Source organism: Microtus oregoni, unplaced genomic scaffold (genome assembly GCF_018167655.1).
Source record: "Microtus oregoni isolate MIOR12 unplaced genomic scaffold, Mior012 000099F_ref0000060, whole genome shotgun sequence".
NCBI classification, from domain to species: domain Eukaryota; kingdom Metazoa; phylum Chordata; class Mammalia; order Rodentia; family Cricetidae; genus Microtus; species Microtus oregoni.
In genome coordinates this window covers 2750376-2773983 of record NW_024544712.1, presented here as the reverse complement: position 1 = coordinate 2773983, position 23608 = coordinate 2750376, and the positions used below count along the sequence as shown (strand labels likewise).

The 23608-nt window shown below is 38.5% G+C and overlaps 1 protein-coding gene across 1 annotated transcript in view; it reads left to right on the top strand.

Moving 5' to 3' along the window:
* The window catches only part of LOC121443080 (E3 ubiquitin-protein ligase Midline-1-like), a 318467-nt gene that overhangs the window by 272481 nt on the left and 22378 nt on the right, over nucleotides 1–23608 (top strand). Inside the window, exons 5-7 of the mRNA XM_041644764.1 lie at nucleotides 7905–8053; nucleotides 14303–14430; nucleotides 19732–19875. Of these exons, the coding sequence (XP_041500698.1) occupies nucleotides 7905–8053; nucleotides 14303–14430; nucleotides 19732–19875 (421 nt within the window). The remainder of the gene's footprint in view (nucleotides 1–7904; nucleotides 8054–14302; nucleotides 14431–19731; nucleotides 19876–23608) is intronic.

Sequence of the window (23608 nt, the reverse complement as noted above, 5' to 3'; positions counted from 1 at the left end):
CTGTATGGGACCGGATGTGTGTTATGTACATCGGACAAAGCCTGTTCCTGATTATGTCTTGTACCTGGATAAACAGTGAAGTCAACTCTGTGTCATCTGGTATAAATTCAGCGGTTTCAATATGCAAGATAACTCTTTCTGCATATTGTGAATCTGTAACTATATTAAGAGGTTCTTTAAAATCCCTTAGCACCATAAGAATGGCATATAATTCTGCCTTCTGGACAGAATTATAAGGGCTTTGTTCCACCTTACTCAATTCATCTGACTTGTAACCTGCTTTCCCTGATTTATTTGCATCAGTATAGAACGTACGGGCTCCAGTTATTGGAGCATCACGTACAATTCTAGGAAGAATCCAAGAAGTTCTTTTTATGAGATTAAGTCTATCACTTTTGGGATAGTTGCTATTAATTTCTCCCAAAAAGTTAGCACAAGCTCTTTGCCACGGTTCATTGTCTTCCCATAACTTTTTTATTTCTTCAGTAGTAAAAGGCACTATAATTTCTGCTGGGTCTATACCTGCTAGTTGACGAAGTCTCAGCTTACCTTTTATAATTAATTCAGAGACCTTTTCCACATAAGTTTTTAATTTTTTACTTGGTTTATTAGGTATAAATATCCACTCTAAAATAATATCTTCCCTCTGCATTAGAATCCCTGTAGGAGAAATTCTGGAAGGCAATATGACTAGGATGCAGCTAAGATTTGGGTTCACCCTATCCACATGTGCCTCCTGTAATTTTTCCTCAATCATTGTCAGTTCCTTTTCTGCTTCAGCTGTCAGTTCTCTTGGACTATTCAAATCTTTATCACCATCTAAGGTTTTGTTTAAATGAACTATTAGATCAGGTGTTATCCCAACAGCTGGTCGTAGACTGGAAATGTCTCCTAACAATCTTTGGAAGTCATTAAGAGTCTTTAACCGGTCTCTCCTAATTTGTGCCTTTTGCATTTTAATTTTCTCTAACCCTATTCTGTAACCTAGGTAATTAATAGAATTTCCTCTTTGAATCTTTTCAGGGGCAATTTGTAATCCCCACCTAGGCAAGACTTTCTTTACTTCTTCAAACATCCTTTCTAAAGTATCTTTATTTGAATCAGATAATAAGATGTCATCCATGTAATGATAAATGATGGACTTGGGGAATTGTTTACGAATTATTTCCAATGGCTTACTTACAAAATATTGGCACAGTGTAGGACTATTGAGCATACCCTGTGGGAGGACAGTCCACTGATATCTCCTATTAGGCTGAGAATTATTATAAGTAGGCACTGTGAAGGCAAATTTTTCTCTATCCTTTTCTTGTAACGGTATAGTGAAAAAACAATCTTTCAAATCAATAACTATAAGAGGCCATCCTTTTGGTAACAGAGAAGGCAAAGGAATTCCAGATTGTAGTGGGCCCATAGGTTGAATTACTTTGTTGACAGCTCTTAGATCTGTCACCATTCTCCATTTACCAGATATCTTTTTTACAACAAATACAGGAGAATTCCAAGGGCTGGTTGATTCTTCAATATGGTGAGCATCTAGTTGCTCTTGCACCAGCTGTTCCAATGCCTGTAGTTTATCTTCAGCTAGAGGCCATTGTTTGGTCCATATTGGCTTCTCAGTTAGCCATTTTAAAGGTAGGGCCGTTGGTACCTCTAAAGGTTTGGTATTTGCTGTATGTTCTTGTACAGCCTGAATGGCTGGTGACCTTTTCCCATAATACCTCATCATATCCTTCCCAGAATTATGAGTTCCTGGAAATACAGGAATGTTAATCTGGGTATTCCATTGCTGTAGCAGGTCACGGCCCCATAAATTTATGGCAATATTTGCTATATATGGCCTTAGTCTTCCTATTTGCCCTTCGGGCCCTATGCATTCAACCCATCTTGTGCTTTGTTTTACACGAGATAGGGTTCCAATTCCCAGGAATTGAACATCTACCTCTTGAAGAGGCCAATTCGGATGCCAAGATTCTGGGGTAATGATACTTACATCCGCACCTGTGTCTAATAAGCCTTCAATAAAAGTGCCATTTATACAGACTCTTAGCTTTGGTCTTTGATCATTAATAGAAGTCTGCCAAAATATACGTTTACTCTGTCCTATTGGGTTTTTTGACTCATCCTCCACACGTAATTCTTCATTTAGACCAGTATTACTTTTTACAGCAGAAATTGGAGCTTTTAATTTTCTTGGTGAGGCACGTTCTCCACTGTGACTGGGAATGACTGGGCCACTGTTGGCTTGGGGGCCTGCGAGAGGCCCCCCAAGGAGTTTCCCGATGATATCGGATTGCCCCGTCTGTCTGTTGTTGACCTACATTCGTTGGACCAATGCCTGCCTTTACCGCATCTCCTACATATACCTGAAGGCCGAGGTCTCCTATTTTTGTCATTCCCAGAAGAGATATTATTCCTAGAAATTCTTTGCCTGCAATTCCTTTGCAAATGTCCTAATTTACCACAATTAAAACACCTGGCAGTTTGATGTCTCCTCATTGCTTTGGAAATCGCTTCTCCTACCCAAGATTCATCATTATAGCTAAACGTCTCAACATTCATCGTATGCTGAATCCATTCATCCATAGGTGCTGATCTAGACTTTAAAGGCCCAATTATCTTTTTGCATTCTATGTTTGCATTCTCAAAAGCTAGAGATTCAAGAAGTATTCGTCTAGCTTCTGGGTCTGTTACCCCTATGTCCAGAGCCTTAATTAATCTTTGCAAAAAGTCAATAAAGGGTTCTCTCTGTCCCTGCCTAATTCTGGTATATGATTCGACCCTTTTTGCTGGATCTTGTATCCTATTCCAAGCATTTAAAGCTGCTTGGTGACATAGACACAGTACTTCATCGTCATAAAGAGCTTGGACCTGTGGATCAGCATATTCTCCTGCACCAAGAATTTGATCTTGGGAAACCTCAATACCTTTTGCTCTTCCTTGCTGTTCCATATGTTTGGATTCTTCTCTGAAATAAATTCCAAACATCAAGGAAGGTCCATTATCTAAAACTGCAGACACTAACTGATGGAAATCATGGGGAGTAGCTCTAGCATTAGAAGCCCAAGTCCTTATCATTTCCTTTACATATGCATTGTGCAGGCCAAAATTAACAACAGCTTGCTTAATTTCTTTCAGATCATTCATTGCTATTGGCGTCCATCTAGCTTCTCTGACTCCCTTTGAGCCTTTAGAAGTTGATGCTTTTTCAGAATTAAGTATAGGGTATGTCGCTAGAACCCTGGGTAAGCCAGTTCTAATAGCTGGTGGAGGCCTTGTATCCTGTCCTTGTGCCTCCTTACTCTGTTCACCAGCTGCAATAATTTCCCCAATCTTTTCAAATCTTTTTATCATTGTCTCTCTTAAATCCTGAATCTCCTGACCTGTATATATTTCCAGTGATTTCACTGAGGTATCAATTTTTTGGTCCCCATTCTGCACCTGTGATTCCAAAGCTTTAATTTTTTCCTTCAAAGATAACATGTCCTCCTTAAACTTTTCTTGTATATCATGTAGATTCCCATCTTGGAGGTACATTCTGTCTGTTACCTTATCAAAACTTTGTGATAAAGTCTGAACGTCAAATTCAACAGCCTGAACCCTTTCAGGTAACTTTCTAATACCCTTGGATATGGAATCAATTTTGTCTGTCATAGTATCCACTTGTTCAGATAACCTCTGATTTTCAATAATTTTAATCCTGTCAATTAGTTGTTCATTATTAGTTCGTAAAGATTCTATCATTCTTAGGAGTGCCATATTCTTCTGTTCATTATTAGTACGTAAAGATTCAATCGTTCTTAGGAGTGCCATATTCTTCCTTAATGATAGAATATGGAAAAGAAAACTGAAGGCTAGTAACAAGCAAATTAAGGTATCCCCATAATCATATAAACCTTGTATGATGTAATTCATTGTATTAGTAAATATAAATTTACTAATCCATTGTATTAGTGAAAACAAAGCAGTAAAATTTACGTTAGAAACAAAAACTGCAATATTACCTATTATCCAGCAGGTGGCGCTGTTGCAGAGTCGCGGTGAAAACATGGTCCTGTTTCAGTGCCTTAGTAGATGTTAAAAACTGGAAAATTCAAGTTTCTCAACAAAATAAATCTAATTAAATCAATTCCTGAGACGGAACAAGTCACCCTGAGGGGTTGCAGCTTTCAGCAATCACGTGCTCTGGTTCGTGCCACTTAAGAGCTGTACTTGCAAGGGAGATTTAAAAATGACTCAGAAAAGAGCAAACCACGCGGCCAGAGACTACGCGGGCCTGTGAAGTTTAAATCCACGTGGGGAGTCCAAGGCCGCTGGCGGCTGAGGAAGGGGAGGGCTCCCGCCAAGCCGAACTAGAGCCCGCCAAGCCCGCGGCCGCCAAGCTGAACTTGCGCCCGCCAAGCCCGCAGCCGCCAAGCCGAACTTGGGGCCGCCAAGCCGAACTCGCGGCTGCGAGTGGGGAAAGGAGAGGTTCTAAAACCAAATGTTGGGCGCCAAAATGAAGGCGTAAGTCACAAACAATGCCACACCAATTCGGGGTTATGATTATTAGGGTGGTATTTATTTAAAGGGGAAAAAACTTACAGATCACTGTCCCAGGCAACAGCCCTCTTTGCAACCAGGAAAGGAGTCTAGTCGCAGGCGGAGCAGGAAGTGAAGAGAGAGAGAAGAGGGAAGTGGCCGCTTTTTTAAAGGGAGAGAAACCACGCCCCAGTGGGCTGGTACCTCAGCGGTGATAGGCTGGAGGAGTGGGAGGACCTCCCGCAACAGTAAAAGATATTCCAGTTTTAGCCATGTTGGTATGTAGAATTCATTCTTTGAAGCACTCACTTCACTCCAAACATGCACCATTAATAGAATTAGAATAAAAGGGGGCAGAGTGAAATAAGGGAACTATTTGCACAGAGCAGAAATGGGTCAAAAGTACAGTGTTACAACTGTGGCTCAAGGCACAGGCTTGGTCAAGAAGTGCAGCTGCAGTTCCAATGTCTGTGGCTAAAAACACTCTTGAAGTTTTATTGAAACGATCTAGAATTGCTTTGGATCTGATGGAGGGCAGAAACCAGACTCGCACCTGAGTGCCATGGGCTGTAGAACATTTCTCATTCATTATAAGGGACTAGAAAAGATTATTGCCAATGTCTGCCTGACATCATAGCTTTTTTGGCAAATTTCAGTTCTGGGATTTTGAAACATATCGGTTGTTTAGTGTGCTTGTGCCCCACTTATTCTGATATCACATAAGACAGGTGCCCCAGAGTCAGAGAGCTAGGACAGGATCCCAGAGTGCGGAGCCCACAGGCCAGGTTAGGTGAAGGCAACATAAAACCATTAGAATAGACTGAGTAGGAAAGTGCTAGGTGTTATCTTCAGCTTCTTTTTAAAACTGAAATGCTAAGCTCAGTTCCAAAGCAAACAAAGAAATATTCAGCTTCTAAAGCTACAGCCAACAAAACCGGCAGCATTATCTTACCTCAAGTGTGATTAGTTTTGCAAGAGAATAAGCAAAAGACTTGAAAAGAAACAGTTCCGAAATTTTTTTTAAAAAATGATTTTCATTTTAAAAGAGCAAGAAACGTGTGAAACCACAGAGAAAGAAGAAACATTATGGAATGTGATAAACGAGCAGTTTTGCAGGTAAACACATGGACAACAGTTTTGGCCTCCACTTGGAGAGTTCCATAAATATAGGAAGGGACAAAGGTGTCTGAGTGACATTCAAGCATGGCAGATGTCCATGGTCTCAAAGATGAACCCAGATTGGTGTTTTAAATGCTAGTCCTGGCCATACTAGCGATTCATCACCTGGAGATTTAAAAACATTCGTTGCTTGTTAAAATGCAAATTACTGCAGCTCTGCCAATTACAGCTCATTAACTAGAATATTGGAGGCTGTGCTCAGACATCTAGTGTTTTACTTTGAAAGATTCCCCAGTTGATTCCTCTGCATACAGTGTTTGAGAATCTCTGATGCCATTGTATACTGACCTATAATTAAAAGTATGCCCTAAATGGTTATCTCTAGAACATTCTTGCAGCTTCACAGGATGCTCTCATTTCCTTTTGTTTCAATACATACACAATTTAGCATTTTTTTTCTTTCTTGTCTTTGTATGTCACTTTTAATTTCCAATATCCTGGTAGAGGAGGGAGAAAAAAAGTTGAAACTGAAGATCAGTCATTGTCACATTTGTAAAACATGTGGCCTCTACTTCACATATCCAAAGGATAATACAGTGGCATGTAATACATCCGAAAGAATATTTTGACATCATTTTCTTTTGTTAGAAATGTATCAAACATCTTCAAATTGGCCATGTAATTTAAATTATTCTTTACGTTGTATGATTAAATATTCCATTTGTTTGGTTTGTTGTAGGGACTATTAACTTCTTTTTCCTTCTGGAGTTTTCCCTTTTTCTGACAGTTTCTAATGGATGTTTTATAACATCCTGAATTAGACTGGATGGATGCCTTGGCCTTGCCTCTATATATAATGCCAGAAGTTCTGTTCTATTTGGTGCAAAATGGTGTTATTTTATTTGACTAAGGTACACAGTTATCCCAATAGGAAAAAGAACAACTATTATAATGAATGATGTATTTTTACCATGCTTGAGATCACATACTCCTGGCTGCCAAGATTGGACATTTCATTCTGACTCATTATTTTCATGGATTCTTCTTAACCTTGCCTGAAATCTTGGACCTGCCACCTCTCAGTTCAGCTTTAGTTTCCTTTGTTTGCTAGAGTACAGACTTGGAAGTAGACAATCCCTAGAGGCCTACGGATCTGACATATCCTTCCTTCCTTTTGCTTCAAGATTCAAGTTGTCCTGGGATGATAATGATGGCTTGGAGAAAGCAGAAATTTTTTGGAGTTAGCAGGAATTCTGGAGGGAGCCTGAGCCTGCCTTGTCTGTAAGACAGATTAGCCAGGAGTCCTCCCTACCCTTTCACCCAAGGTTATTTTCCACTCCAGAATTAGAAAGCCAGCCAAAAGCTGCCCCTTGCATAGATATGGGCAGTAGGCATGAGGTGATTTCAATTACTGGTCTAAATTTAACTTGCCTTCTGCCCGGAGGGCTCCAGCTCACAGCACATTTCAAACGCCAGAGCCACGGTCAAATGGACTTATCTCGGTTATGGTCAATTACATTTGTGGGTCGTTTTCAAGCAAGACAGAATCAGGAACTGGAATGGAGGTTGTGAAACAAGTGTGTGTTTTATCCCAAATGGGAAATGGTTATCAAAATAGTTATTACTTATCAAGTGAGCACAAAGTGCCTGGAAATGACGTTGATGGTGAGAGGAAATGGTCCAGCTGTGCTTTTTTTGGCTTTCTCTCATCAGTTCAATAGGAAAAATATTAATCAATGGGAAAAATGTTCCCTTTCTGTTAATTTAATCCACCAGTTTTAGAAGTATGGAAAATAGGACTACTTAAATAATTTTATGTCACAACTTCATTACATGGATTATAAAACTTTTTTAGAAAATGATCTTTTTTTTTACTTAAGCATCAAATGTACACTTACAGAAATGCTTTTGCTTCCTAATGGCACAGCTGAAAATCTAAGCTGGAGAAAGTTCCAGGGCTCCCTAAGGTCCCGGAGTAATTATGTAGAATAGTAGAGGGAATAGACCCAGTGACCCTTTGTCATTTGCCACTGGACACCACCTTCTTTCCCATCAACAGGGAATTAGCAATTCCTCGTAAAACAAATTTCCGATGCTTCTCCTTGGAGACAGAGTTTACATTCCGTAATTGAGTCTTCCTGATTTCTACCTTTCTCTCCTTAGAGGTAACAAACAGAACGTGTAGCTCAGAAGGTTTTGACCTCGCACCCTCTTCACAAGTGAGCCTTGAGTGAACCACGCCTGCCATGTTTCTTTTGTTCTAGGTGATGAGGCTCCGCAAACTAGCTCAGCAGATTGCAAACTGTAAACAATGCATTGAAAGGTCGGCATCACTCATATCCCAAGCTGAACACTCTCTGAAGGAGAATGACCATGCCCGGTTTCTACAGACAGCAAAAAATATCACTGAGAGGTGAGTGTAGGGACAGCTAGGATGTTTTCCGGCTGACTTGCTTGTGTCTGGGTGTGACTGGTTGGCCTTGCCCTCAACTGACTTTTTTTATCTCATTTTCTAGGTTGAATAACAGAGAGAATAAAGCCTGAGGCTGTTTTGCTACAGCTAAGGACACTTACTTCCCTTTGAAGTAACAAACCCTTTCTACAACAGCCTAGAGTTCAAGGTCTTCATTGCAGCTGCTGTTCACCAGTTAGAAGAAAATCAGCCAGTCTGTGTGTGGAGAGCAGGGTACAGAAACAGCATTCGTTGTGATTCTCAAACTTGATCTTATCATAGCCTTGGTAACAAAGAATGGAAATGCAGGCAAACACATAAAAGGGCAGCTTATCTTCCAGTCCTTTTGTCTAAAGAAAACAACTGCACAGGTGCTGTTCTCTGTTTGCCTTAGGTTTTTACTTTACTTGGCTGAGAAGGTTGACGCCACCTGAAAAGGCCAGGACTGATTTACACGGGAGAGAAAGGACAGCAGCCAACCTCCCACTGCCTTCTTTTCAAATAGCCTCTATTCCTAGGGAGGAAACCCAGAAATGATGTTGCTTGTGTAGTCAGCTCATTGGTAAGATTAGCGAAGATGGATCTTCTCTTGGTATATTAATTTATTCAGCATAGAAATTACTCATTTCTCTTAGCATAGATTCATGTCATTAATCCAGTGGGTTCAAAGAGAAACACTCGGCTGGCCTGAATAAACGGCATCTCTAGAAAACACCAAACACCTTTATTCTACATTGTTTCTAATTTTCAACTGCCCTTTATACCAAACTCTATCAGAATTGTATTACTGAAAGACCCCAGAGAACTCATTCCTACTGGCCTCTATCCTAGAGCAGACTGCCACACTGTTCCGAGAAGTAAACTATTTTCAGCTTTGCCGGCTCTAAAGGATCTAGCACAGCTACTTACTGCTGCCCGGGTTGCTCCACATTAGCCAGAGGGAACAAGTGGGTGTGGCTGTGTGCCAAGGAAACCATTCACAAAATAATCTGCAGGTGTTCCCTGACCAACCCGTGGTGTTAATGGGGAAACATGCTCACCATTTTAAGGCTTAAATTTCTTCAAAGGAGTAGAAAGAAAACTAACACTTACAGGTGCTTGCTTGGGTCAGACTCCATTTTCCCCATTCTCTAAGAGTATACAGTATTTTCATAACCCTGGTCTCCTATTGGTCTGCCAGCTTCACTGTTTTCTTCTTATATTTGAGAAAAAAAATCCTTTTGCAGCTAATTAGCTACTTATCTCCCATAAAAGACACGAATAATGGGCTGCCCTTAAGACACTCTCCTCCCTTTTACAAGAAAGTCAGGTTTCTTTACTTGTGGCTTCCTAGATTTCAAGTCCAATTTCTTATTCTATATTCTCCTTAAAAAAAGTAAAACTTAAACACCACTGCTTTCCAATGTACTCAATACTCTCTACAGATGGTTTACACCCAGGTAAGTGATCCCCACTGGCGTCCGAGAGTCCATTTCTCTGTTTTTGAATTAGGACAGATCCAGATAAAACAGCAACTATAAATGGCATTCCATGGCAACCCTTACAAATTCAACTGAATGAGTCCGAATAAATTTGCATCTAACTGGCAGAGAAAGTGACCAGTTACAATTAGAGCAGGTGAGGACCTGTATTTGAAGGACAGCACATGTCCCTCGTGCATACACATTCACACTGCCCCCCTTTGATCCTTGTCCCATTATTTTATCTTGTACCATCATCAGGAAAGGAAGGGTGACTTGTATCAGTTTCCATAAAGAACATGCTCTTGTCAAGTAGAAATACAGAAAACCTGTAAACATTCATTGGCAGACATTTGTGCCTCAGTTTCCACTGTCTCATCTCTTATTTGGAGATGAGTGGTATCAATCACCTAGATGTTCTGAAGGAATTCTTACCTATGTCAGTTTTACTTCTGAAACCACCATTCAGGGAGCAATTTTTTTACTTGGGAAATGTGCTCTTGGTAGCCATGCACATAATGATAACAATGCTGAAAATTCTTTAGAGTAACATAACAGACACTCGGGAAGTGCTAGCTGAATGGCTATCTTAATCCTTAGGTGTTTCAGTTGACCTCTCGTTTTACCTTTTCCATTGTACTGGCTACCTGCTTCTATTCTGCAAGCTCTCACTTCAAATTCCTACAGTATGATTTCTGGGGTCTCTCTTCCAGTCTATCTGCTTTGGGTATTGACACTTCAATATTTTACATCATTTTTATTCAAAATGTAGAACCTAGAACATACTTTCAATCATGCAGGCATTCCTAAAGTGAGAATGTGTCAATAAAACCATTCACAGAACAACCTGGTGTGTTCGATAAACTGAATCAAAATTGTATGAACATTTTTTTTCAAATAAGAGACATTTAAATAAATCCACAGTGCAGCAAGAGTCCCAAGCCTTACGTTATGGGAGATGTATCTCCTTTGGAATCAACTGCTTGGGTCTGTCCTAGTTACTTAGTTATTATGGATAGAATCAGGGCTTCTCATTAACATTTCTGAGTCCAGTTTTGCATACATGCTTCAAATATGCAGGAATCTAGCCATCTTGTTTTTCACATTGGTAGCCTCAGTGTACTGAAAACTGTCTGACATGGGTGAATTACTTAATCTATACACAGTGTATTTATTTGTAGTTATTCCTACAAAATAGGGTTGTTGTAAGCATAAAATAAATACAGAAATAAAAACAGCCCAGCTCTTGCCACAAGGTTAATAGGCAACAAAATCCCTACTTTCCTTTTCCCTGCACAGCTCCATATATGATGTAAAGCACATTGTTTTCAAGCTGCCATTGATGTGATTACATAGTGTCCTTTTGGGGGATACGTTAATTGAGCAGAAGCAGTCAATAAATCCAGGCATAAGAAACTTCATGCACTCTTTTCAAGGAATCTAAAATTACTTTTAGCAACAACAGGATGCTAAGAAAGTTCCTTCAGAATGGAATGTTCAGATCACCTAGAAGTTTCTCTACTGTGAGGTGATTCCTTTATTTTTTACCAGCACAGATGGATCAAGGATCTGCCAGGCTTTTCTGAAAACAGACAGAGAAGAATTCCAGTTGGCAACTCTGGAGATGTTACTTGGGTCTAAGAGTCAGAGCACATCCAATGTGTGGGTTTTGAAATGCTATCTGCAGGGTGTTGATAAGTTAATAGATGTTATAACAACACTACATTTCCAGGGCCAAATATTTTTGGGAAATCTGGAGCTGACCAAAGTTGAACACATTCTGTTTCTGTGGTACCTTGATGTTTTTGACCACGGTGGTGTGTGGTGTTTGGCAAAAGCCGATGAAGTGTGTCCCTCTGGACATATCCACCTTCTGGAATACTGGCCCTGAGTGATTAACAACTGAGTGTTCTGTAGATTAGAGATACCAAGGCACAGAAAGACATGTAGGAGTAATGAATAATGGACAGTCCCTCTACACACACACACACACACACACACACACACACACACACGGGCACACATATACACAGAGTGAGGGGTGATGATAGATTAAAAAAATAAGAAAAAGCCTAGAACTAACAACCCCCAATGGATGTTGGCATCATAAAAAAAACAGAAGATGGACAACAAGGATTTGGGGGGAAAACATGCCCTAAAATGTTGAGTTTGGCAGATTTCCCCTTACCTTTCACTCCAGTTGAGGATTTGAAATTTTAGCCAAAGATAAGTAGCTCTCCTTCCACCAAGGAAAGAAAACCTGCAGATGTTAAAAAGCTGCAGTAATGTCTGAAAATTTCTTCTGTCAGTCTTTGCCTCCCAGGCTAGGCACTATCTTCCTTCTGCTTCCCACTCAAAGTTTCCATGTCAAAATGGTAGGAGCATTTACGATGTCATTTGAAAAAAGATACATTTTACTTTATTCTTTGTTGACCCCTGAAACCATGCAAATTTGGGAACACAATCTGTATTGGATGTGTCTGGACAAAGAGGCTTCTGCCTCCAAGAAGGGAACTAATAAAGCCAGATTATCTGTCTTCAGAGCAGTCTCATCAATTGATACAAGATCTGGATTGCAAGAAAGTCTAAGGGAAAGGCTATTGTAAATTTGGTACTTGCTTCCTATTAACTTGGCCCAGTTCTCCCAGTTTGGGATTATGAGACAGAACTCATTGAGGTTTTTTTTTTTTTAATTTTATTTTGAAATATTTTTAAGGCATGCAAATGGTACTAGGTCATTCCTTTGAAGTTTTCTGCATTGATGCAAATATTTTGGACTCTTCAGTATATGGCACACTTTAAGGGCTTCATAAATATTAGGTGAATATTGGTTAAAAGTAAAGTTTAATTAGCTGTATCCACCCAGCTACATTAGCTGTTGTAAGTATCAATAATTAATTCAAGTCCCTTCAATGTCATATTTAGTCAACAATTTGAAACAAAGCTCTTATTCAGTCTTTGTGAACTAATCAGGTGACATTACATTGTCTACAATACTTTTTACACTTGAATATTTCTTTTTTTTTCTTTTTTTTAATTTATTTATTTATTAAGGATTTCTGCCTCCTCCCTGCAACCGCTTCCCATTCCCCCCCCCCATCAAGTCCCCCTCCCTCATCTGCTCGAAGAGCAAACAGGGTTCCCTGACCTGTGAGAAGCCCAAGGACCGCCCACCTCTATCCCAGTTTACATTGTCTTAGACTTTCATCCTATTAGTAATCGGATTAAGACATTGCAGTTTAAACAATTTCCTGTGTTCCCTAGATAACACTGACCTTTTGCCAGAGCTACAGCTAGAGAAACTGTATTGGCGGTCATTTTACATGTGTATTCTCTTTTATTGTCATGAAATTCACATAAAGTCAAATTAACTGGTTAAAGAGTACAACTCAATAGCTATGCCTATTCTGAATATTTTATAGGAATAGACCATATGATTCTTTACCTTTTGTCCCTATTTTTTTAAATACAAAGTTTGCATGGTTCATCCATATTTTAGCATGTGTAATCCTCCATTCCTTTTTGTGGCTGTGTACTATTTCCATTAGATGCACAGACCCCTGGGTGTGACTTTATGGCCAAGATAGGGTCTTTGTAAAAACCCAAAGCTTCAAGAGTTACTAAAATCCACAAGAGTGCATAGTGATTAGGATAACTTGCTGGAATCTAAATTTTCTCATGAAATGAAAGAGTACCCACCGAAGTCCTCCTGATTGTTGCCACCTAGCTCTGAGATCTTGTGCAAATGACCATCAGTGCTCTTTACAAGAAAACAAGTAACTAGATTCATAGCTAAGTCATTTCAACATTGTTGGTTTTTTTTTTTTGCAAAAATAAAAACATAGTCTCCTAATGTTTATGGAACTCAACAAAAAACTTGAAGCACATCAAGATTAAAGCCTAGCATAGTTTTTTATGCTCAAAAGGAGAGTTCTTCACGCCATGGTTTTCTTGGTTTTAAGATAATTACTTGCATTTTGAAATCCATTAGAATGCTCTGCTGTTTGTAACTGAACTTTCCAAATCAATTCAAAAGCCCATAGGAAATAGACACATATACCTTGCTTTATAGTTTATGTATGGGAGCTCTCACCAGAAAACATGAGTGTTGAGAAGAAATTGTGTGCCTACTGGGGAAATTTGTGAGAAAACTTATGAATATTTTCCATGGCATCTGCTGGGAATATGGTGCAAAAAATAAATGAATAGAAGAAGAAGAAAAGAGAGCCAGACAAAACCCCCTTTTAATGTTTATTTTAGAGAGAGGCTAGTAATTGATTAAACTAATCCAATATCTGGAAACATTCTTTTTTAATCTTCACTTTGCCTTTTATGCAGTTTGAAATTTGGGAGACTTCCCTTTGAAGTGGAGCAGGGGCGAGTCTGAAAGGAACAAACAGTTTCCCAGACAGATGTGTGAAGAACTGCCTGGAGCTATGTGCTTCTTGCTGGGGTTAGATGTGACTGGGCCAGGCTGTTAAATACACAGCAACATGAAATATGAATATTCTTTTGCTTCCATGGGGGATTTTTCCGATAGTATAAAGGAAGGGGGGTACTGTATTATTTCTCCCACTCCCTTGGCTTTTTCTGTAAGTTTGCTTTGTGTTAGTGTACTAGGCCGTTCAGAGATGGTATTTTATTAAAGGCCTGATATGTCTTTTCCTTTTATTTTTTTTTCTCATGTCTTCACCGTGATGATAAAAGCCACCTCGACATTCCTTAAAACAGTGTTTTGTTTAAATTACAGAGTCTCCATGGCAACTGCATCATCCCAGGTCCTAATTCCTGAAATCAACCTCAATGACACATTTGACACTTTTGCCTTAGATTTTTCTCGGGAGAAGAAACTGCTAGAATGTCTGGATTACCTTACAGGTATTGTCTTACTGTCTTTTTTGTTCTGTCTAGTGTACATTCAGTGACACAAGTACTTTGCCACTAGATCAATTATTCTCTAAAAAGCAAATGTGTGCTTCAAGCTTTGAAATGCTACCTAATAGTCCTATAAATGATTCATGTACACTTTATGCTGTTTTAACCCAAATAACACAGACTAAGTACAAATTGGGGCAAGAAAATAAAGAGAATTCTGATTGCTCAATGTGTCCCTACCACCATTTTTCTGACTCTCAACATGGAGATGGCCAAAGGAATAGCGCTGCAGGCCATCAAAAATATGTAAATATTCCATGGGGCATCTGACTCTCATAGTAGTACATTGATTATGGAGAAACAAAAGCAACTTAACTATCTGGCCATATATACCTCTCTAGTTCTTTGTAGCTGAGATCTTATCTTCGTTGTCACAGTATCAAATTTTGGAAAAACATTGTAATCCTCATTTTAGAAATGGTAAATTTTAGTTATGTTGTAGCTCAGCAAGAAAGGGAGTGTGAACAATTAAAATCTGGCTTAGTTCTGTAGGAACTGTGCAGATCCATGCACTTTCTAGTAAAAAACTGGATTTCATGTTGCTCTGGCAAATGTCACATAAATCATATCGCATTTCCAGATGCCACACTTCGACCTTATGCTTGCTTTCTACTTGGCTTTCCTCTCCCTTACTTTTCTCCTTCCCTTCTTTTTTCCTTTTCTCTCTCCCTCCACTTCTCTTCATTCCTTCATTCCATTCTTTCTGGCTTAGTAGACAATGAGGGAAACAAACAGGAAGAAAAAAAAATTGTGGCTACTCATATTCCTAGTAGTAAGTCTTAATCTTTCCTTTGCTGTTAGCCTTTGCAGCAGGAACTGGGCTCATTGGTTGGTAGAAAGAATGAGGACCATTTGGACAAAGTTATTTATGTTAGTCAAAACCACCAGGACCTGTGACTTCAGGAAAGCACTGTGTATACAGTGAAGCCAGATGTGCCCTGTACTTAGGACATAGAGCCTTCCAGAAACCACATCCCTAACTGAGCATGGTGTCAGTTTCTCAACTCCTAACCAGTATGTGCATGTTTGTGGGAGAGTGGTTGGGAGGGTGGAGTTGAAGAGAGGGAACATTGTGTAGCATTAGTTTGTATAGTGTGTGGCTAGAAAGCAAGGAGTTACCTAGTCCTCAATTTTTTTTCCTGTGAGACCCCCAGCTGTCCCCTTTTTGCCTTTATTCTGCATGTGCAAGAAGAGTGAGATATCCCACAAAATATCTCCTTATCTTGTACAATTCTCTCTTTCAAATGTATGGTAGAAGAAAGAATTTGACTCACAATGCATTTACACTAAGAAACCAAACTTGGTTTCAAATACTTATGGATAAGATGTCTCGTTTCTTCAGCTTTTGATTTTGAGATTTGTCTAAACTACTACCATCTAGTAGAACTTTCTGTAGTGATAGAATTGTTCTATATCCACAACAGCCAGCATATTAGTTACTAAAACCTTTAAATGTGTGTAGTGAGATGTCATTTTTGTAAAAAATTGAGCTAAATATAATTAGAAGTTAAACAGCTCCATGGTGCTCATAGCTACTGTATCACTATCCACATTTTTCTTTTCTGCCCTGACATCTTCATGTATTGTCTTTTCACAACATGAATACTCTATAAGTATCATGCTGGAGTTTTATTCAAAAATACAGGAGAAAAGAGGGAATAATGTTGAAAAAACTTGGCCTGCAAAGTATGGCCTTGTTTATCATAAAAGCAAAACTCTTGCTCGAAAGACCTACCTAGCAAATTTTCACTTAAGTCTCTTAGACCCAATGTCACAGGCTCATTTCCAAGACTGGGGGAAACTAGAAAATTAAATATTTGCTCAGAAACATGGTCTTGCTGTACCAAGTAATTTTGATGTACTTGTCTTGTCAACAAGAATGTGTCTTCATTTCCCAACAATTAATAGTATGTTCAAAAGAGATATCCATTTACGTTTTTCTGTAGGAACATGAACTCACTGACTAAAATGGAACATGCATGCCATATGTCATATGTCATCACAATGACTGCTTATGCCAAACTAAAGGTCATATCAGGTACCTGCAAATTTGCCTTTTGAGTCATCAACCCCCAAAATCAGACCATTTCTGGACATAACATCAATCCTGGCCATAACATACAATGCTTGGCTGATACTTCCAAGTCCAAATAGCTTATCTTATATTTATAAGCAGGAAACGAAGTGTTTGTGGCATGTTAGTTCGCCATTCCTTGTGTAGTGTTTGTGATGAAGGCAAGAAAATAACAGGTCTGGTACTGATTGTGTGGGTATTGAAATTGGCGCATGCTGCAGTTTTCATTTACAGAAAATTAGGAATTGACTTTGCAGGACAAACCTATTGGGTTTACAATCAAAACAGGGTTAGCCTTCCTGGCTGTGCAAACAAGATCTTTTTCCCCTATGACTTGCCTCTAAGTGGTATGTCAAGTTAATAACCCATAGAGGTGACATTTCCTTCCTGATTGCAGCTACTGCCATGTGTCTCATAGCCGCTTGCCTATTCTGAACTTATATTTTCTATTTAATCACATATTGCCATGAAGACAGCAAAATCTCTTTTCTTTCCACAATAGTTGATGGAGAAAGAATTCAGTTAACTATTTAAATTATGAAAGATTAAGTTGTTTTTCACTGATTCATACAGGGATGATACTATGGAAACAATGACCACACAGACAAAAACAAGCATGCTTTATGACACAGCTGGACCTGCATGGAATGCATCTCCTGATTGGTGTCACTAATTCATGCAAATCCAAGTCTCACCACGCAAAACTAAATTTCACATGTGGGCTCTTCAGAAGACAGATGTTCAAACACACATTTCCAGAAAAAAAATGTTTGAAGGGTTATAATGAATGCTTATCTATTTCTTTCCTATTTACTTGTTTCTCATTTGTGGATATAATTTTAAGATGGGAATCTACTATATAACCCAGGCTCTGCTCATCCTCACATCCTCCCTGTCCCTGCCTTCCAAGTATTGAGATTATAAATGTAAACCTTCAGACCCACCTGAGCCCCTTTTGTCTTTATGGAGAGTCTTTGTGAAATTCAATGACTAACAGGCAGAGCTTCTCATGACTTGTCCTAAATATCTTTTCAGGTGGCAAAGTGAAGACAAAGAGGAATTTTTAATTTACCATTCATATAAATGTTCTCCGCCCCACCCCTTGTTTCTTTACAATTCACCAGTTCTAATCAGAAACTAATCTAGAAAGATGTCCTGAGTAAATTGGGAGCATGGGGACTTTGGGGGATGGTTGAAGAGGGAGGGGAGACGCAGGGAGGGGAGCAGAAAAAAAATGTAGTACTCAATAAAAAATCACTTAAAAAAAAAAAGAAACCTGAAAAAAAAAAGATCTATGCAATGGTGTAAGTAAAAGTTGTTCTAAATCCATAGAATGCAAACACACCTCTCACTTTGAAGTTCAGCTCCAGTACACAGAAGAGTGTAAAGAAAAGCTGTGATTCAGTTCTCTAAACCGCAGACTGGTAAACTTCAATGGAAAATGGCCAGATGTCTTAGGCTTTGTAACTACTCAGCTTTGCTCCTGTGCGGAAATAGCCATAGACAGATAATATGTGAATGAATCAAGGCTGGATTCCAATAAAACTTTATTTACAAAATTAACTGATGTGGGCTGGAAAGGTGGTTCAGTGGTTAAGAACAACTAACTGCTCTTCCACAGAACCAAAGTTTGATTTCTAGCACCCATATAGTTTTTCAATATTGTCTGTAACTCCCATACTAAGGAATCTTATTCCCTCTTTTGGTTTTCATAAGGACTACACAAACATGATGTATGGACATACATGCAGGCAAAATATATATGTATATAAAATAAAATAATAAAAATATAATTATAGTTTGCTGAGCTCTCCTTTAAAATATTATTGCTAATACAAAACACTTGTAGCCTTGTATTTTCTTATTTATTCTACTTATTAAATGACTTATGGAAATTAATTCAGTGTAAGTAGTTTAGAAATCATTGCTGTTTTAATATGATTTAAAATTCTCAGGTGTTGATTATGTTAAAACAAATAAAACAAAGGGCTTCTGTGGTGATAAAGGTAACCAAATGCAAGCATTTGTGATTTTCTTAGTATATAAAATGCATTTCTAAGAGGACTGTTTGTTAATTGTGATATTTTTAATTAAACATATCACCTGCAAAATAAAAAGTGAAAAGGATAAAATAGGAGTGCACCAATAATTTTAGCAAGGTATCAAATAGCTAAAAAAAATTTCAGTTGTTTAGTTGATTTGCTATGGGATAACAAATAATGATATTTTTCAAAAATCTGCTATCATGTACATAAGTGGGTTTCAGGCCAAATCTGTCCCTGTGCTTATGTTGTAAATTCAGTTTTACTAGAGTATGGCCATATTCATTTATGAACAAATTATCTACGTATGCTCTCATGACACAATGGCAGAATTAAGTAGTTGCAATAACAACAGTCTGGCCTAAAATATCGAAAATTTCTACCATCTAGTCATTTATGGCAAAATTTTCACCACTCGTCAAAGTGAATGGGATTATGAAAATTTGTTTTGGTTACTTTTTCTATAATGTGTTTCTCTTTACATACAAGAAGCTATTGTTTGCTTAGTCTCCTAAATATACTCTAATGATAAATTGAGATAAAGTCTTATTTGCTGGCAGACTCTAGCCACACTGCTTACAAACAACAGACAAACAAATTCCAAAAGTATACAACTAAATGTTGTCTGAGGTTTTCTGTCCTACCCAGTTCCTGCAGTTGTTATGTCCCAAAAGAAAATCACAGAGGTCTGTATCAATGATAAACTGATTGGCCCATTAGCTCAGGCTTCTTATTAACTCTTATAACTTATATTAATCCATTGTTCTTATCTATGTTATCCACATGGCTGGGTACCTTTTTCAGCAGGGTAATCACATCTTCCTTCTTCTGTGGTTGGGACAGGACTGGGGAGGTGTGGGCTTCATCCTTCCTAAAATTCTCCTGTTCTCCTTGTCCCCCCTCTACTTCCTGCCTGGCTACTGGCCAATCCGTGTTTATTTAAAATTTAATTGATAGAATACAGAATTGTCCTGCACCAACTAAACACTTTGGAACTGAAATCCACATCTCTAGTATCACAGTCCTGATAGGCCAATTTAGGAATACTTTCTTTTACAGCTAAATATCTCCAGAATGTGTTCCAATGTTGTCTGCTGCTCTACTGATATGCATTCTTGATGCCCACAGCTCCCAACCCTCCCACAATTAGAGAAGAGCTCTGCACAGCTTCCTATGACACGATCACTGTTCACTGGACTTCAGATGATGAGTTCAGTGTGGTCTCCTATGAACTCCAGTACACCATATTCACTGGACAAGCCAATGTTGTTAGTGAGTATCACATGGCTGATTTACTTCTCAGTTTGATGACTGTTTTCAGGAAAACTGGGTAAAGGAATGTAAACACTAAAGGTAGATAAAGATGGAAAAATTATGATATTTATCGGTTTCTTTTTCCTACTCAAGGAAGGGGAAATGTTCACTTATATTGAAGTAGTGAAAACAGCTGGTCAAACATCAATGGAAAATTACATGGATGAAGTACCTGAATATGTTGGTTGATGAAAAAAGCTGGTAACAACATATACAGAATAAATCTATTTATCAATTCATAACTTAAAGATCAAAATAATTTTGCTGAAAGGTACATTATTAGAGGCTACAAATACAAATATTAATCAAGATGTTGATTATATCTTGAATGGGATATAGAAAGTGTCACTGGGAAGAAATAGATGATGAAACTAGGAATACAGATGTCAGTAAAAATATTTGTCTTACAAACATGAGGAACAGAGTTTTGATCTGTAGTACACATGTAAAATAGCCAGGCATGATGACATTTATCTGTAATTCAAGTATTGGGGAAGAATGAAGACAAGAAAATCAAGAGTTCAGTGGCCAACCAGTATAACCTAATCTGCCAGTCACAGATTCAATGAGGACTCTGGGTCAAAAAACAAAGTGAAGTTGGATAAATGAAGACACACAGTGTTGACCATAGAGTCCACATACACTTGCAGCTATGTGTACACACGTCCATACCCACACACAAAATATATTACTATATATATATATATATATATATATATATATATATATATATAATATTGTATATATGAATGTATATGTGATGGTTCATAGGATGAACACCAATTTCTGGGTGGTAGTTAACATGCTTTACTCATTTTATCATGCATTTAGTTTTATAAACTTTTGTACATAATTGTTTCAGTTTTCAAAAAAGGGGGAAAAAGAATTTAGTAAAATGAGAATGCCAAGTACCTGGTCCTATTCAGAGGTTGTTTAGGCCTGACACTTCAAATCTTAGTAAGTAGCACCTGCGAGGAAGAATTCGGTTTATCTGAAATGCAGGGGCCCTCCTCTGTCACTGTTGTTTGTTTGATATTTGACATTGTGAATGTTATGACCAACTCAAACAGCAATAGCTGCCCATAATGTTTAGAACAGAGTTATGTAAGTTGAACTGAACAAATGGCAAAATGCTAGAAGCAATCACTTTCCAGGAGAACAAATTTGAAATTTAGTTTCTTAGCTTCCATTTCTGTGATGAAGCACCATGACTAGGAGCAACTTGTGGAGGAAAGGGTTTATTTCATCTCACAGATTACACTTTTCCATTCAAGGAAGTCTTTGCAGGAAGTCAAGGCAGCAACTGATGCAGAGGCCATGGAGCAACACTTTTACAGGCTTGCTCTTCATTCACTCTTCCCGCCTTGTTTAGCATACTTTTTTTTCTTTTTTCTTTTTGGTTTTTCGAGACAGAATTTCTCTGTGTAGTTTTAGTGCCTGTCGCTCCTTGTGGTCTTGAACTCACAGAGATCGGCCTGCCTCTGCCTCCCGAGTGCTGGGATTAAAGGCATGCATCATCACCACCAGGCAAACATGCTTTCTTATAGCACTCAGGACCACCAGCCCAAAGGTGGCACTGTGAACAGTGAACTTGGCCCTCCTATTGCAGTAAATAATCAAGAAAATTCCCACAGACTTTCCCATGGGCCTACCTATTGAGTTATTTTCTCAAGTAAAGTTCCTTCTGAAATGACTCCAGTTTGTGTCAAATTGATGTAAAACTAGCCAGCATGGTAGTAAAAATAGAGAACACATCAAAGTAGAATACAATAGCAGTCACTTTTCCACAGAGATGTTTTGAATACATCCATATCAGCTTAATGTGTTTTTTATAAGAAACCCCTTCCCTCTCAGCTTTTCCTTCATAGTACATATACTTCTGAAGTACATGGTGCTTTAAATAGAAGTGTGGTTGAAGATTAATTATAAGAGTGATACAGAAAGACGTTTAGCTTCACAGTGACAAAAGTGCAAATGATCCATCTGCATTAACGCCAATGTAGACACTTTTCTCAGATCTCTCTCTCTCTGTCCCATCTCTCTCTCTTCCTCTTTCTCTCTCTTATTCTCTTGTCCCCTTCCTTCCTTCCTTCCTTCCTTCCTTCCTCCTTCCCTCCCTTCCTCCCTCCATTCCTTCCTTTCTTTCTTCTTTCCTTCCCTCTTTATGCCTTCCCCTAATTTGTTTGCCTTTGGAAACACTCATAAAATTCTTGCGATTTTCTAGGTATGTGTAATTTATGAATAGAAGACTGATTCATGAATGTTATGTCAAGGACAGTTTGGGCAACTGATTTTGTAGGTAGTGACAAGAGAGGAGTCAAAAGTAGATGTGACAATAAGGCCTTGGGGAGGAAGTTCCAGTTAAACTTACTCACGAAATGTTGTTGCCACATGGCCGTGATATAAGGATATTTGCAGATAGCTGTGTCTATCTGCAGATGGCTGGATCATAAGTAAAACCCACAGAGAGTAAAGTAGTGGAATATACTGAAAGATTGTCCTTGATGCCTGGCTGGAAATTTCCATGAGGAAGGGAAAGTAGGGGAAAAGCAGAGTGAGAAGCATAGCCATGGAGCTGGCTTCAGAAAGCATATGTTCTTGGCCTTCACTCATACTCAGAGAGTAGTGCTAGGTCACAGAAAGCTGTTCAGGTCATCCCACACTTGAATTTTATTTTTATTTTTTTAAACATTTTTATGGTTTATTTAACTTTATTTTATGTGCATTGGTGTGAAGTGTCAGATCCCCTGGAACTGATCTTCAGACAGTTGTGAGCTGCCATGTGGGTGCTGGGAATTGAACCCAGGTCCTCTGGAAGAGCAGTCTGTGCTCTTAACCACTGAGCCATCTCTCCAGCCCCCCACACTTGAATTTTATGTTGGAGAGTCCTGTTCATGTGAGCAATCCGAACATGATTTGTGCCAGCACTGAAGAGGGGACAGAATGTGCTAGAAGCAAAGAGAACAGTAGGCCTTTCGTGGCAACTCACTAAAGAGTAGGGTTAGAGAGAGAGAAAGAAAAAGAAAATAATAAATAATAAAAAATAATAAATAAATATTTTTTTTTAAAAAAAGAGTAGGGTTAACCAAGATCTCTAAATGGCACTCAGCTGAAAAGACTCCTCAGCCTGGAGCTGATTTAGTCCAGAAACATCATCACTGTCTTTTTCTTGCTCTGAATGCCTTTTGAGACAAATCTAAGTAGCATTCCTCCTAAGACTGTGAATTCTTCTGAAGTAATTCTTCCCCAGTTGTATAGGTCTTGCTGCATGGCATTAATAAATGTCAATTTTCTACCTTCCTGTACATTTTATGCCATATGTGGATATTTAATTTTTTTAAGTAAATGTAACAAGAGACCATTCTATTTTGGCACAAATAGTTGCCGCATTTCTTCCTGAAGCAGTATGGTGTCTTGTTTCAAATCTGTGCTCTGATTTATCTGCCACATCTTCTACTGATGAACATTAGCTCTTTTCTAATGTCTGCAAACATTGCCCCCAATGGATATCCTTGCATATTTTCCCTTTCATGCATGCAAAATTATATTTCTAGTATAATCTCTTGAGATTTTGCTAAGAAGAGATTATTTGCATTTTAATTTTGATTGACATTGCCAAATTGCCCTTCAGAGAGGTGACAGGTGATGTTTAAAATGCATTTTAGCAGCTGTAGGAGATACATTTCACTGA